The following is a 13786-nucleotide window of genomic DNA, read 5'->3' on the forward strand; positions in this document are numbered from 1 at the left end:
TTCCCTCTTCTGTTCTTTCGGCCCTCCTACTCCTCACTCTCCACCTCACAAAGAAAAACACTTAATGAGGTTATTGGAAATCCATGAGGGTCAGGGCATACCTGTATTAAATTTTATTTTTTCTTGGCTGTCCTCTCAGGTTAGTACTTAGTCAAATTAACAGGCTGAAGCCTCCGCTTTGATCAAGAGCTATATTATCTTGTTATGGGTCAAAAGGTGCTTAGGTCACACAGGGAATCCTCACTGATCCCCTCTCTCTTTCTCTCCACTCATTTCTTCTTATCACTGTCTTCAACACATCTGCAATTTTGACAACAGGCCTGCTGTTTCCATTTGTGTTTTACTTTGGCTGGAACTACCTATTATTTTCATTGTCCACTTATATATTCATTTTTTTACAAGCAATCAAAACAGAGCCAAAGGTGATTTTCTACTTTGTCCAACCAACATCCCCAAATGCATGCAATTTACAAATCAATAATGGTTAACAGATTATCAGTGTTTCACAGTTATACTTTTTTTTTTGTCAATTGCAGCCCTTTAAAAAAAACAAAAAACTTTACTTTCCTACTATCTCCAATTTATGGCTGGATCTCGTGTTTTATCCTTTTACTTGGATGAGTTAACAATTTATTCTGCATCATACAAACAGTTTATGATTTGCAGGAAGTGAAAAATCCAAAGTGCTCAGGAGTTTACATAAAAATGATAAATACTGTAACAACATGTTAAGCCCAATTCCAGCTTCTGCGTCGAAGCTACGCTGTAGCCTATGCGTGGACGTGTACGCCACACAGAGCCATACGCCGTGCCCTGACCTGCAGCTCCCCAAAACTGTAACTTTTCTTCATGGCAGTTCTTTAAGAAAAGGTAATTGCTCTTTAACATCTCTCAGCTCCAACTCCAACATTATCTGCTTACTAACACTCAACATTGTTCTGAAGTAAACAGAGTCGCTGGACAATTTGTAAATAAGCGGACCACAAACCGGAAGACACTCCACCAGCATAGAAACTCTTCCGCTTCTAGTGTTGCGGCGATGTTGTTGCAGCGCGACTCACACACACCTACACCCAACATTAATGCTCAGCCCTCTGCGTAAGCTAAGTGCTTACCTACAGTAGAGCTTTGATGCGGAAGCATGAATTGGGCTAAAGACCTGAATGTGTTGCACACCAATGTGTTTTTAAAATGAATATAACTTGAATTCAAGAAAATATTTATTTACCGGGCTGACGAGAAGTTGCAGTAAAAAGTTTATGAATTAATTACTCAGTGAACAGATAAATGGCATTTTGTATAAATTTATACTTTTCAGCCCAAATGGCCCAAATGGACTACTTTACTAGCATGGGTGCCAGACGAACTTAGCCCCGCCCACAACATTTTCGGTCGAGAAGCTCGGTCTGGAGTCGCTCCATTGGGGAGAAATTATGCTCTGAATAGAAGCTGTTCGGACCAATCACATTGTCAGGGCGGGCTTTATACGATGATGGACAGATGATCAACCATAGATATGTGATCAGCAGTTACGTAATCAACTACGTCATCAAAGAGCGCTTGGGTTAACTTTGTTTTCCACAAACATGTCTGCCGCTGGTGAGCTGAGATGTGTATATGCTGCCATTGAGTCTGTTTTAGAAGACACCGACAGCGCATTCATTTTGAAAGAGGAACAGAGAACACGGAGGCGACGCCAAAGCGCTGAGCCGCGCTTATCCCTATCACGCCGGCGCTTGGCTGTTCACACCGGACGCTGAAGCAACGCTGAACCGCCGGGCAGCGCTAATAATATCACCCGTTGATCCAGTAGTATTCAAGCATATACTTACTCGTTGCTCCAACATTAAGCAACAGCGTCCCAACATTTGTCTTTCTTGGTGTTGTCTTTATACAACATGTTCCGAGGATCATACAACTCACTGTAATTCTCGACTTCAATTATTAATTTTATGTCATCCATGTTGAAGAACTTCTCCGCTGTTTGCTCCGTTAAATGTCGGGTGTCGAGGGTAAATTACGTATTCTCCACTCAAGCCTATGTGGAGAATATGTAGCCCCCCCCCCCCCATTGTCATTGGTAAAATTAAAACTCCAGGACAACACAAGGGGAATTCAAAGTATGGGACGCATATTTGATCATTTATATCATATCAAATATGTCATCAATATCGTTTAAAATCATTTTTCAGTGTGTTTCCTTGCGCGATACACTCGCGTCAAGTGCAAAAAATAGACTCGACACAGAAACGATCACTGCACGGCGCTGGGCAGCCTTGGCGCAGCGCTTCAGCGTCCGGTGTGACCAGCACAAAGGTTTAACATGGGGGTGGATGGGAGCCAGCGGTTATTTAAGGGTTGGCGCTGCGCTTCAGCGTCCAGTGTGAACCCGGCGTTAGTAAATAACTCACAATGCGTCACTTAACATACAACGTTGCTCTGATTGGTTGTAGGTTTATCCAATAGAGCGAAGAGGCATTTTATTTCCTGGTTCGTTTGAAACGCGCCCCATAATCACAGCCCAATGGAGCGATATCAGACTCACATTCTGACTAGAATTATGAGTATGACAACGTCAGGCTACTACTTTACTGTTTCCAGCCTCTAAAGTGAGCACATTTCCTCCTGGTTTTGTTCATCGTCTTTTATGTACTAAAAACAAAACAAATTATTTCAAGAGGTCACTTTGTGAAAATGTTTCTTGCATTTACAGACCAATCCATGAATCTATAAATCAAGAAAATAAATTACTTATAATGCTTATAATGATAACCCAAGTGAGATAATATGCAAATTTAGAAACCGAACGTATGACATAAAAGTGTGTGTGTGAGAGAGATTTGTTTTCTACACTGACCTGCTTATCACATTCAAAAGAGTATACTCATCACAGTCTTTCTTGTATATTAACGTATCACGTATCTCACATATACTTTAACTGGGGCTTACATAGAAATGTTTTTACTTTCTCAACATTTGTAAGACGACGGGACCGTCATTCAAGTGCTGGTCACGCTAGCCCTCTGCAGTTTTTAGTCACAGGCTTAACCGACAGACAGGCACTTTGAGATAAATAAGGACTATTTTAAAGACTGTGAATCATGAATAGCTGCTCAGTGCAGACCCGGAATAAAAATATAGAGATGGAAATGCGCATAATCGGTCCCCTTAAAATGTCCATTTTATCTTAACAAGCACTACACTCACAGCTTAACCATTTTAACAGTGTCTAAGGGAGCAGCTAAGTCATTGCTGTGAGCCCTGCAGATACCTAAATTGATGCCCAATAGATATAACAAAATCTTTTTATCAATTATTTACAAGCTTGGTTAAATTAACTACCTGTTCTTGTTTTCACTGAGTGTGAGGTAATGTTTAACATACAAGCGGATAAATCAGTGAGAATAATGGAGTCCACACCTGTGAGGCATCATCCTCAAATGTCATGTTGCATCGTAATGATGATTGTGAAAAGAAACACTGTGCCTCATCCGTCTGTGTTATTCTCATGATGGACAAAAACTAATACTTTCATCAGGGATGCTTGCTTTGGGATGATTATTATATCATCAACTTGAACCACTTAAGTATAGCCATGATTAACTCCAAGGTGATACCATTGTTGCGGTTGCATAGTGTCTCCTGTCCTCATTGTACATTGGGTGACGAGTCTGACTTCTATCCGCTGAAGTACCTGTTTCTGTGTCTCTTGTATATTTGTATGCTGGTCCATGTTGAGGTAAAAAAAAAATGATATGATAGTTTACCATCTCTTGAGAGCCAACAGTTTTTTTTGACATTTAACCTGCCCTGGCAGTAACATATTTTCTCTCTCCCACTGGAATTTGCATTAAGAGTGTGCTGTCACTTCTGCTGTTGTATTTTAAAGGCCAAACCTGCCCCGGTTCCTCCTAGTGGATTATTTGTCTTTGTAATATGTTTTAGATGTACAGGCCACCTTCCTATTCAAGTGATCTCAGACTTTTGGACGCTGTCAGTATCTTTTACCAGGATAATGGTGTAGATCTTTTGCAGCCCCTGCAGAGTTGACAGGGAAGAGGCACGCTTGCCTACATATAATCAGTAAAATCATCTTATTGAGTCATTTAACCTCCATCCCTTTCATCTTATAAGTGTGCACAATTTCTTTTTTATTCAATTGACTTTCAGAATAAAATGACTTAAAATAAGGTTAGGTTCTTATTGGTGAAAGGATCTGCATGCCGACACCTTCCTTTAATATGTGTGAAGGAAAAAGGCACACATTTCTTAGACAAGATAATGTGAAACACATTATAGTGCAAACTAAAAGAATATCAGTAAAGAAGTAAAATTGCTTAATAAGCAGTAAAACCAGCCTCTAGCTCCCAAACAGCTTGAATCTTCATTGACTTTTCTGTCATTTGAGTGAAAGCTGTGTGTCAGGGGACATTGGATCATTCTTGACAGAAAGCCTCCAGTTCTTTGAAAGATAAAGGAAGAGAAGAAATGTGTCCCATGAAACCTGATGGACTTTTAGATCGTGTGGCTGGGGAGACAATCTTAGACTTCTAGCTGCTTTCCGGTGTTCATGAAACACCTGACCTATCCTTAGATTTAAAGATACCAGTACTGAAATGTTGCGAAAAGACAAACATTATATTTAAGGCATTCCCCCGAAATCTTTTGAAAAAGCTGTTTTCTTTGTTAATTGGTAATAAAATGTGATATAAACTTCACAAGTGACAAGGATAGACAAACATTGTGTGTTCTCTGCTCAAACACAAACATTTGTAATTGTTGTGTCTTTATTGAATACACTCACTACACATTCTTAGTGCTGGTGGGGAATTTTTTTTAAAACTTATTTTAGCTGTGGATCCGATCTGCCCAAGCGGAACCATGGGTATGATGACTCACCAACAAGGATGTTAACCCGGTCCAATAATTCATCTAATGTTACTTTGGGTTTCTTTTCTCTAAACCGCATTGAGCCGCCATCTACAGCTCCACTTGGTTTCTTCATATTGTCAAACAAGAAGACGTCATTTAAGCCTGACAGCAATTGGATACTAATATGGACAATGGAGATGCATATTGATACCAGGTGTAAGTATAATCAGGTTAAAATCAAAACTACATATATCTGGGAACAAGATGAATTTCAATGTCAGGTGCGATGGTTAGCTTCATAAACATAGGTAGTAAACCTCAGTATGACATTGTCACTGTGGGCATATTAGCAAGGCTAAAGTTTGTTTTTATTTTAAAGCAACACTATCCATAACTGCATTGACATGGTGCTTCCAGAGTTTGACCGACTTTCCGATTTGTTCACTGGAAATCACGTTTTGGCCAGTTATCCCAGTCGGGAAAATATCTATCAGATTATTCCTGACACCACGTGACCACACAATAAGTACAGAGCCCCTGGACCCTCAGTCGTGTCTGGACCTTTCATGCAACAGTAAACTGTGTAAATTCCAATATGACTCTGTCAGGACTAAATGGAATTTTTACCAAGCATGCAGGTGGGAGAAGGTTGAGGGGTGAGGAGGTCAGGTGGACATGATTGAGGTGATATGCTGCAGTGTGACTGTAGGTGTGCGGATGCTGTGCAAGTTGAGTCTCGTCCTGCCCGGTCCCACTAGCACACTGACCTTTTCCTCTATCGGTGGGAAAGGAGGAGGGCACCATAATTAGCCTCTCAACAACAGCCTTCCAAATGCTGCTCAGCCAGGGGAGGTCACGAAACCAACTGTACTCAAACACAACACATGCTCTATAGGTTTACATTACCCACAGAGAGTTATCCGGCACTACCTGGAAAAGGTCACTTGGCACTATTACATTGACTTACATGGAAGTGTTGTACGTGTGTAAACTATTGAATGGCTAGCTCTGAACAAATGTGCTCTCATGCAGCTCTCTCTGTATTTTGCCACTCACATGGACACACGTGGACGGCAGGGCAGGGAGGGCGAGGAGGAGAATGTGACATCAAGTGAAGGGAAACACAAACCTATTATTCAAGTCGACAGCAGCTCTGCTCATTAATGCATGTGCAATAAAGCCTTAGCCAATACGAGTAATTTATCAAAACACCCATTAAACTTTCAGAAGTGACATTTTCAGTTTCTCCTGCAGTCTCCCATCCACCAGTTGTATAATGTGTTTAAGCCATAGCAACCTTGTCAATTTATAGCTAGTTGTTATGAAAAAGCTAAAACAAAAATGGGCTGTATGTTATAAGAGGACCTTGTTGACTGCAAACCTTTTTTGGACGTGTGGTTTCTCAAAAGCCCCTGGTGAGGCATCCACCTGACCTATGTAAAAAGGTCCCTGGACATTCAGACACCATAGTGCACTAGTGATTAGTGAGTGATTTCAGACAAACCCACTGTCTCTTCTCATCAATGTTGTAAATATTGTTATTTTGTTGATAACTTGCTCTGTTACACTCTGTCCATCCTCTTAGAGGGATCCCTTCTTTTTGTTTGTTCTCACTCTCACTGAGGGTTAGGGGGAGAGGATCTCACACCTTGTTTAGCCCTATGAAGCAATTGTGACTTTGAATATGGCTATACAAATATAATATGAACAATTTAATGGACAAGATATAAGGTCTAATTATTTCCCGTTGTATTTTAAGTATACAAAATATTATTTTGTATTCTCAATAGTGTAATAATGACTTTGAGATTAGTGTTTCCTCAGCTTTCAGGGGTTGTCTTCTCTGCAGTTTTCTAATGCGAGTTTTATCAAGCAGACCTAAGGCAGCAGATCAGGCAGCTTCTGTTGGCACTTCCTTGATTTCAGTTCATCGTGTCAGTGTCCTCTTTAATTGGAGCTACAAGTTGGGGTGACAGGGCGTCACCGCGGCTAACGTCTGCACCGCTGCACAACAGAATTTTCCTGAAGTGCTGATGGTGCTGAAGAGCTCACTGCTACTTCCGTTTGTAATTTGCACTGCTGGAGACCTGTGCTGCCTGAACAGGTCTCTCCGTGTTTCTGTCTTTTGTGTTTGTCAGGATTTTCCACATAACCCATGGTTGTTCTATTTCGATGGCCTATGTCTTTTTCCCCTCACTTCGTGCCACAGTGGACTTTAGTGTTAGGTCTCATTTCCTGGTGTGACATCGGTCTGTTGTTACGATGTTCCTGTCCCATTTTCATTTGGAAGAAGAAAGCACCACACACTAGCTAGTGGCTCAAATGTTTTTTCATTAAGCAGGTGCAATGAGTGTGCAGGTGTTTTTACTCTTTCTTGTGTGTCAGGTCTGCTTATGCACTTTTTATAAAGATCACAAAGGTTTTTGATTATTTATTTATTCATGGAGCCTTTGCTGCACCTCTCTGTTTAATATTCATACTTTACAGTTTCAGGTTAGAACCCTTAGTATAATGACAGAACTAATTCTTCTTCTAACTGTTGAAAACTGAAGCCGTTTTCAGACATGAACTCCGGAAAAGTAGTTCTGGATTCTCTCTAGAATTTGTACTCAATCTCATATGAAGAATGTAGCAGGAGATTATCTGAAAGTTATCCCGTCTATAGACGGGTGGCGTGAATGCAGGAGGCAAGACGTAATGTATAAATCCTGCTGTAGAAAGTTTGCAATTTTGCAGCATATCAACACTGGCGTCTGCCCTTATTATCAGAAAGTCTTAAATAATCAAATTTTCTGTCCAAGTTGACATATTTGTTTGCATCGATTTTGTGTCTGTTGCGTGTTAAAATTATCATCAACTCGTCTACTCACTCACAGAGCCCCAACTTGATAATTTCAGGATAATATTCTGGGCCCAGTGCATATCTGACAGCAGAAATGTAGTGAGCTCTATTTCAATTGTTAAAGTCCCTGGATCAAGTGGAAAAAGTGAATACATCTTCTTTCTCAGTAACTATTGTAGAGTTCCCCTCTGGGTGAGACACTTAACTTTTACTGCTTCACTGGATTGTCATTGGGCAGGAGCAGCAGTAGGAGCAGCAGGATGTGGTTTACTAGAAAAACGTCCCTGAAGGGTCCTGAACACAAGCATGCTCAGTCCAGTTACTCAGATGAATAAAGATTTAATGTGCTTTTGAAAAACGTTAACAATGATGCGAGCGCTGATGAGTGATGTGAAGATAATGTTGTGTCCTGTGTCTTCTCTCCCAGATGAAGACGGTGAGTGTAGCGCTGGTGTTGTGTCTCAATGTTGGAGTGGACCCCCCCGATGTGGTCAAGACCTCACCCTGCGCCAGACTGGAGTGCTGGATAGGTGAGTGAGTCTGTAACCTGAAAATGAATGAACATGCTCTTAAAATGTAACTTTACGCTCCTTTAGAAAATACACATAATCTCTGACAGTCAAGCTGATGCCATTTCTGAGTAGTCCGTCTTATCCTGAAAACACAATTTTTAACAAACCATGACAGTAAAAGTTTAGCTTTTACTTTGCAGCATTTAGCGACATTCTTAGTCTCTCCCAGAGCTGAAGTCACAACTGCTTTGTCAACAAAAGATGAATTAGTCGAGAGACCCACAACACGTAACACAGAACAAAGACAAAGGAACCATCTCCATTGAATGGAAACCTCAAAACCACTGTTTGCCTCCCCTGAGACTCCTTTCCTCTTCGAAGAGTGAGGGAGGCACATTAAAGTGTGAACACAGCTCTTAAAGTTTCTTAACTTTCTGAGTGCCTCCTGACACTGAAGACCTGCCGCTTGGTTCTAGAGATGGTAAACTTTCAGAGGTAAAGGCAGGAGGGCTGTCCTAAAATACACCAGAGGAGAATATATGGAATCTGATGCATCTATTTGCAAATAGATCGACAAACACCGCGTTGTTTTTGCTATGGTGTATGTGGTTGTCAGAAGACTTATTTTACACAGTGGCACCATTACATGAAATTGTGTTATCCTATCGGGACTTGGGAGAGATCGTGGTGTTTTAATAGGCACTTTCACCCTTGGTTTCTTAAAAGTCACTATTTTATTATTCATTTTACTTCACATTTCCCCAATGTCTATAAGTTTGAGAAATAAATACAGTGTCTCGTGAGTCTAGATAATAATATGTTAAAAAAGTAATTGATCATTTTGAAATGTCTTATTTTACCAAGAAAAGTATATATTCTTTCTTTAAAATGTCACACAGTGAGACAGAAGTTATTATTTGAACCATCAAACACAATCATTTAGTTGTGAAAGTGCGACAAAGCCCCATTCATCACAAGAGCAGTGGATGACTTCTCTGCATTAGCGTATAAGTATCTCCTGCAAACTTGCCAATGCATTAGTCTCTGCATGCTGAGAACAATTTTAATCTGTCCTCAATCTATATTTAGCTATTCTTCTTGCCATATTGATGCGCTCTCATCGATTATTTCAACCTGAGGCGGCTGTTATTTTTCCAAACACTGCTTTTGATTTGATAAGAAATTTTGCTTTGATGCTGAAAGGTCAAACTTGCCTTTGTCATCATAGTTTTGTTGTATCTTTTGCATGAATATTAAACAACATTTGCTGCTTTGTTGGATTGGTTTTGGTGAAACTGTCCGCTAAAAATCCTACACTTTACAATGGCTGCTTTATCCCCTTCAGATTGAATCAGTGTAGTTTTACTGTGCCATGGATGTTTTGTGCAACGTCTGTGTGTGTGTGCGCACAGTGTATTTTACTCTCTGTGTTTGCTTGCCAGATCCTCTGTCGATGAGTCCACAGAAAGCTCTGGAGACCATCGGGGCCAACCTGCAGAAGCAATATGAAAACTGGCAACCCAGGGTAAGTGGGTTCACATGAACCAGCCCCACTCTTTCTTCTAAATGTTCTTGTAATAACACAAACACAGACACTCTCTAACAGCTATTTCACATAACAGTACATACACACTTGGATGAAATGCATAAAAAAAAACAATGAAGAATCATCCGCCCTCCAAGATCTGACTATTGTCATATCATATCATCAGTGATTGATTTAGCATCCAATAACCCATATGCTACGTTTAAAGCTAACGGGACATCATTATCATGCACCCACAGAATGCGTCACTAATTTTATTATGGTTAATAAACACAACATTCTTTCCCATTTTTGCCAAATCTATGAATGAAACCGGTAGTGGCAGTTGTTTTTGTGTGAGAAGGGGCTTTCTGGAGATCATTCTGATCATGCAATTTTCTCCAGGTATTACTAAGAGGACATTTTAAATGTCTTATTTTACCTTCATCAATCTATAATGTTGTAGCTACGGATGTAGTGCAGTTCTTCCACTTCCAGTTCCAACCAACACCCACCTGCTCTTGAGAGTGATTCTTATTTCTTTTAAATGCATCAGGTGGTCTTTTAAATTTAGCTGTTATAAGTTTGTGTGTGTTCATGGATTCATATCATCGCTAGCAGCTGCACTTCCTCTTGGCTTCCAGCTGTAAGCGAGGTCAGTATATTTTCTCAGAGGCTCCACAGTTGAGCTCTCCCTTGGCCTCTGAGTATCGCCGCCTCTGTGCTGGAGCAGATGTAGAGGCAGCTTTTCTATCACTCCTAAACACAGATGGAGCGAGATAAGTGAAGGTTAAGAAAACAAAAGGATGTTAGGCTGTGAGGACAAGTGGAGATGGAGATTATGCACTGGAGCAGATGAAAGATGCTCAAGAAAAGACTGATTTGTGATCAGTAACCTGCATTCACAATGTTTGGAAAGAGAGATCAGGAAATGAGAAGGAGAGAACTGTGCTTAGGCAACAGGAAATCTGATCCATGTGACTGACTGTACCAGTCAGTGTTTACATTCAGGTAATTGTAGTAAACAACAACATTCTGGGAAAAACTGTATTCTAAGGTGGGTCTTTAGGACAGTGACAACCCCTATGACAGAGATCATAGGGGTTGAATGAAGCGGTTTCATGCTCTTTATGTGCTACTGACATTTCTGCATTTTATGTTAATTTGAAGAAAGATTACATCTTGTGATAACCATGTGGATGGTAAATAAGCACTAAGAGTCTTATTTCAACTATAGTTTATTTGAAAGTCGGCACCAGATGACAACAGTGTATCATGGTGTATACATTTTAACTCTCCTTTATATATTTCTCACTGTGCCAGACATATTTCAGACATGTATCCTGTGGGGAGTAGTGAAAGAAATAAACAAACACTTGAAATTTGATGGGAACTGCATTTCAAACCACCTGTGAATATGATTTATACGACTCGATTTGATCAGGCCTTTTTCTTGTGAGACTTTGTAACAAATGGTCTGTTTATTAGGCGTGTGAAAGAAATCCGACCTCATGTGTCTGCTGAGAGCAAAAGGGATATGGGATGTTGTGGGCCAGGTGGAATAAAGGAGCTGAAAGACAAAAGGTAAAATAGAGACAGTAGTAGCTGTTGAGCCTTGTGAGTCGGAGCTTGGCATCCTACATGTCCACCAAAAACCTTATATCTTGAGTAGGTACAATTTAAAATATCAATGTGTGGCTGTTTGGTAAGATGCCACAGAAGTGACACACAAGAGGGTGTGAAGGAAGAGACATCCTAAGAGAGAGCAGCTGAAGGAATGTGGGCTTGAGCTCTGCTGACCTCTGAGGTCAGGTGGTAGGAGTGCAGGAGGAGGAGTGGGAGGCTGAGAAAGCTGTGCCTTTTCTTTTTCTTTCTCCAGCTCTGCAGCACCACCGCAGAGCTGTGTTCGCCAACACACCTTATATAAACGGTTGTTAAAGATGTCTATTACACAGCAGCTATTTACCTGCTCTTTCACCGTGACGAGAAACCTGGTAGTAAGGTAATTTCGGATGAAGCAAGTTGGTTAATATTAGACGAAATAGCAGATCTGACATCCGTTTAGTTACGGATCCCACTGTGGTGTTGGTGTGCACGAGCTGTGTTCATAACAGTGGAGCCGCTCAGAGAGTTTAGCTGTGCCAGCATGCCGTCACAAATCTCCTCCTCTGTTTGCTGCTGTACTCTAACATTAACACTCATGGCCAGAAAATACAGAGAGAAAGGTAAACACTGTCTTGGTTGCTGCCCACTCGCTTTCTCTCCCAACTCTCCCTCTCACTCTTTTTTAACATCTCTTTCTCTGACCTTTCTTAATCATTTTTTTTTATGCCACATCAAAGTTATATATTTTCTTCTGTCCTTACCTCCTTTACATCTGCGTATTTTCACCAGTTCCTCTGTCTGTGTATGATTTTGCAATGGAGTAAAGAAAAGATCTGGTACCTCTCTGCCTCCTCGAGGTGAGATCTAATGCAGCACATGCAGATTACGTCACATTCGGTTTCGTACTGTTCTTCTGCTACAGATTTTTTCAGTCGATCAGGACTGATTTGCTCCATAATAGTTCATTTTGGTGGTTCACTGTCTACTGGAAGAAATGCATGAAGTGCAACAGCAAATACAAAACATAACATTTGATCATCATCCCAGTTTAACCATGTCAAGCAACATAGTCCGTTTGTTTGGTGGTTGGATGGTTAATTATTCTTTTTGATTATCAGCAGGATTATGCAAAATGCATTTATTCATAAAACATGGTTGAAGGATGTTTACGTGGTATTTTTTTTTTTGTACATTTTCGCCAACCATCCCCCCAAAATCAGTCATATTAGTGGACTTATGACTTCGGATGTGTGCAATTTCTTGGTGCTCTCTACTGTTTGTCTACATTTTTGTTTATCTGTCTTGTCAGCAGGGCTCAAAACCTACCTAACCAATTTCCATGAAAGCTTGTGGAAGCCCATTCAATTCTGGAAGGGATCTGATAAATAGGCAGATCCAAAACATTTTTCATCTTCTTTAACATGGTGAAAAAAGCCACTTGTTGGCCTCGGTAGAGGTGTGCATGCTCCAAGTTCTCACTGATCCACTGTGTAGACGAGGGAGGGCCGACACCCTTTAGTGTAATGAGAGTAGATGCTCCTGGCGTGCATTATGAACTGAGCTGTTCACCCATCAACCAATTTCTGGATTTTGATTCAAACCAACTTCATTGACCTTTTTAACAAACATGGTCAAGGCTGCTGAAAAACCTGTGGGAGTTGTCTTTATTACTTTGGGTCTGAACCTTCACAGTAGTGCAGTGGATTTTTATCATTGTCATTATGGCTAAATCTATTGATACAGTTTTCCAACATCCAAATCATGAAAACATAAAAAATTAGAGCTGTGAAAAATAACGCGTTAACGCGTTATGATTAAATTACAGGATTATTCGTTTTTTTTTTTTTAACGCATTTAACGCATGCGCAGAAGGACCTTTCAAGTGGAATGCGCCAAACCAGACTCACTCGCCGGACACATTGTGCAAAAGAAGCGGTCAGCTTTACTGTCAGAGAATTTGAACAAGTTAGTTTGCCTCACCAACTGGCTAAAGAACGAGTAGCTAAGAGGGCCTTTAGAGGCATTAGATTGTATCATGGTGTGGTTAATGGTTGTGTGACAAAAAATATAAAAAATGTCAACCATCCTATGGCTAAGAAGCTCAAATAATTTCTGTTTAATTTAAAAAAAAAAAAAAGTTTTATTCAACCACACAATGGCTAAGGAGCCCGAATTCTGTTTAGGATGAAGATTATATTAATGTTCCATATGGAAAAGCAATGATAACTGCTGAAGAACTGCTGAGTTGCAGCACAAAAGAAAAGTTAAATGTCATAAATCTTGTTTTCACAAAAATATTCCGAAAAAATCGGTAATGTGATTAATCATGATTAATCCATAGAAACCTGTGATTAATTTGATTAAAAATTGTAATCATTTCACAGCCCTATAAAAAATATTTAAAAAAAGGTAAAAACTGTCTGGAGACTC

At 40.2% G+C, this 13786-nt stretch overlaps 1 protein-coding gene across 5 annotated transcripts in view; it reads left to right on the top strand.

Moving 5' to 3' along the window:
* Positions 1-13786, top strand: part of rptor (regulatory associated protein of MTOR, complex 1) — a 153745-nt gene that overhangs the window by 9657 nt on the left and 130302 nt on the right. For all 5 annotated transcript variants that reach the window (XM_053418971.1, XM_053418975.1, XM_053418973.1 and 2 more), the window contains exons 3-4: positions 8142-8244; positions 9669-9751. In XM_053418971.1, coding sequence (XP_053274946.1) covers positions 8142-8244; positions 9669-9751 — 186 coding nt within the window. The remainder of the gene's footprint in view (positions 1-8141; positions 8245-9668; positions 9752-13786) is intronic.

Source organism: Pleuronectes platessa, chromosome 3 (genome assembly GCF_947347685.1).
Source record: "Pleuronectes platessa chromosome 3, fPlePla1.1, whole genome shotgun sequence".
Classification (NCBI taxonomy): domain Eukaryota; kingdom Metazoa; phylum Chordata; class Actinopteri; order Pleuronectiformes; family Pleuronectidae; genus Pleuronectes; species Pleuronectes platessa.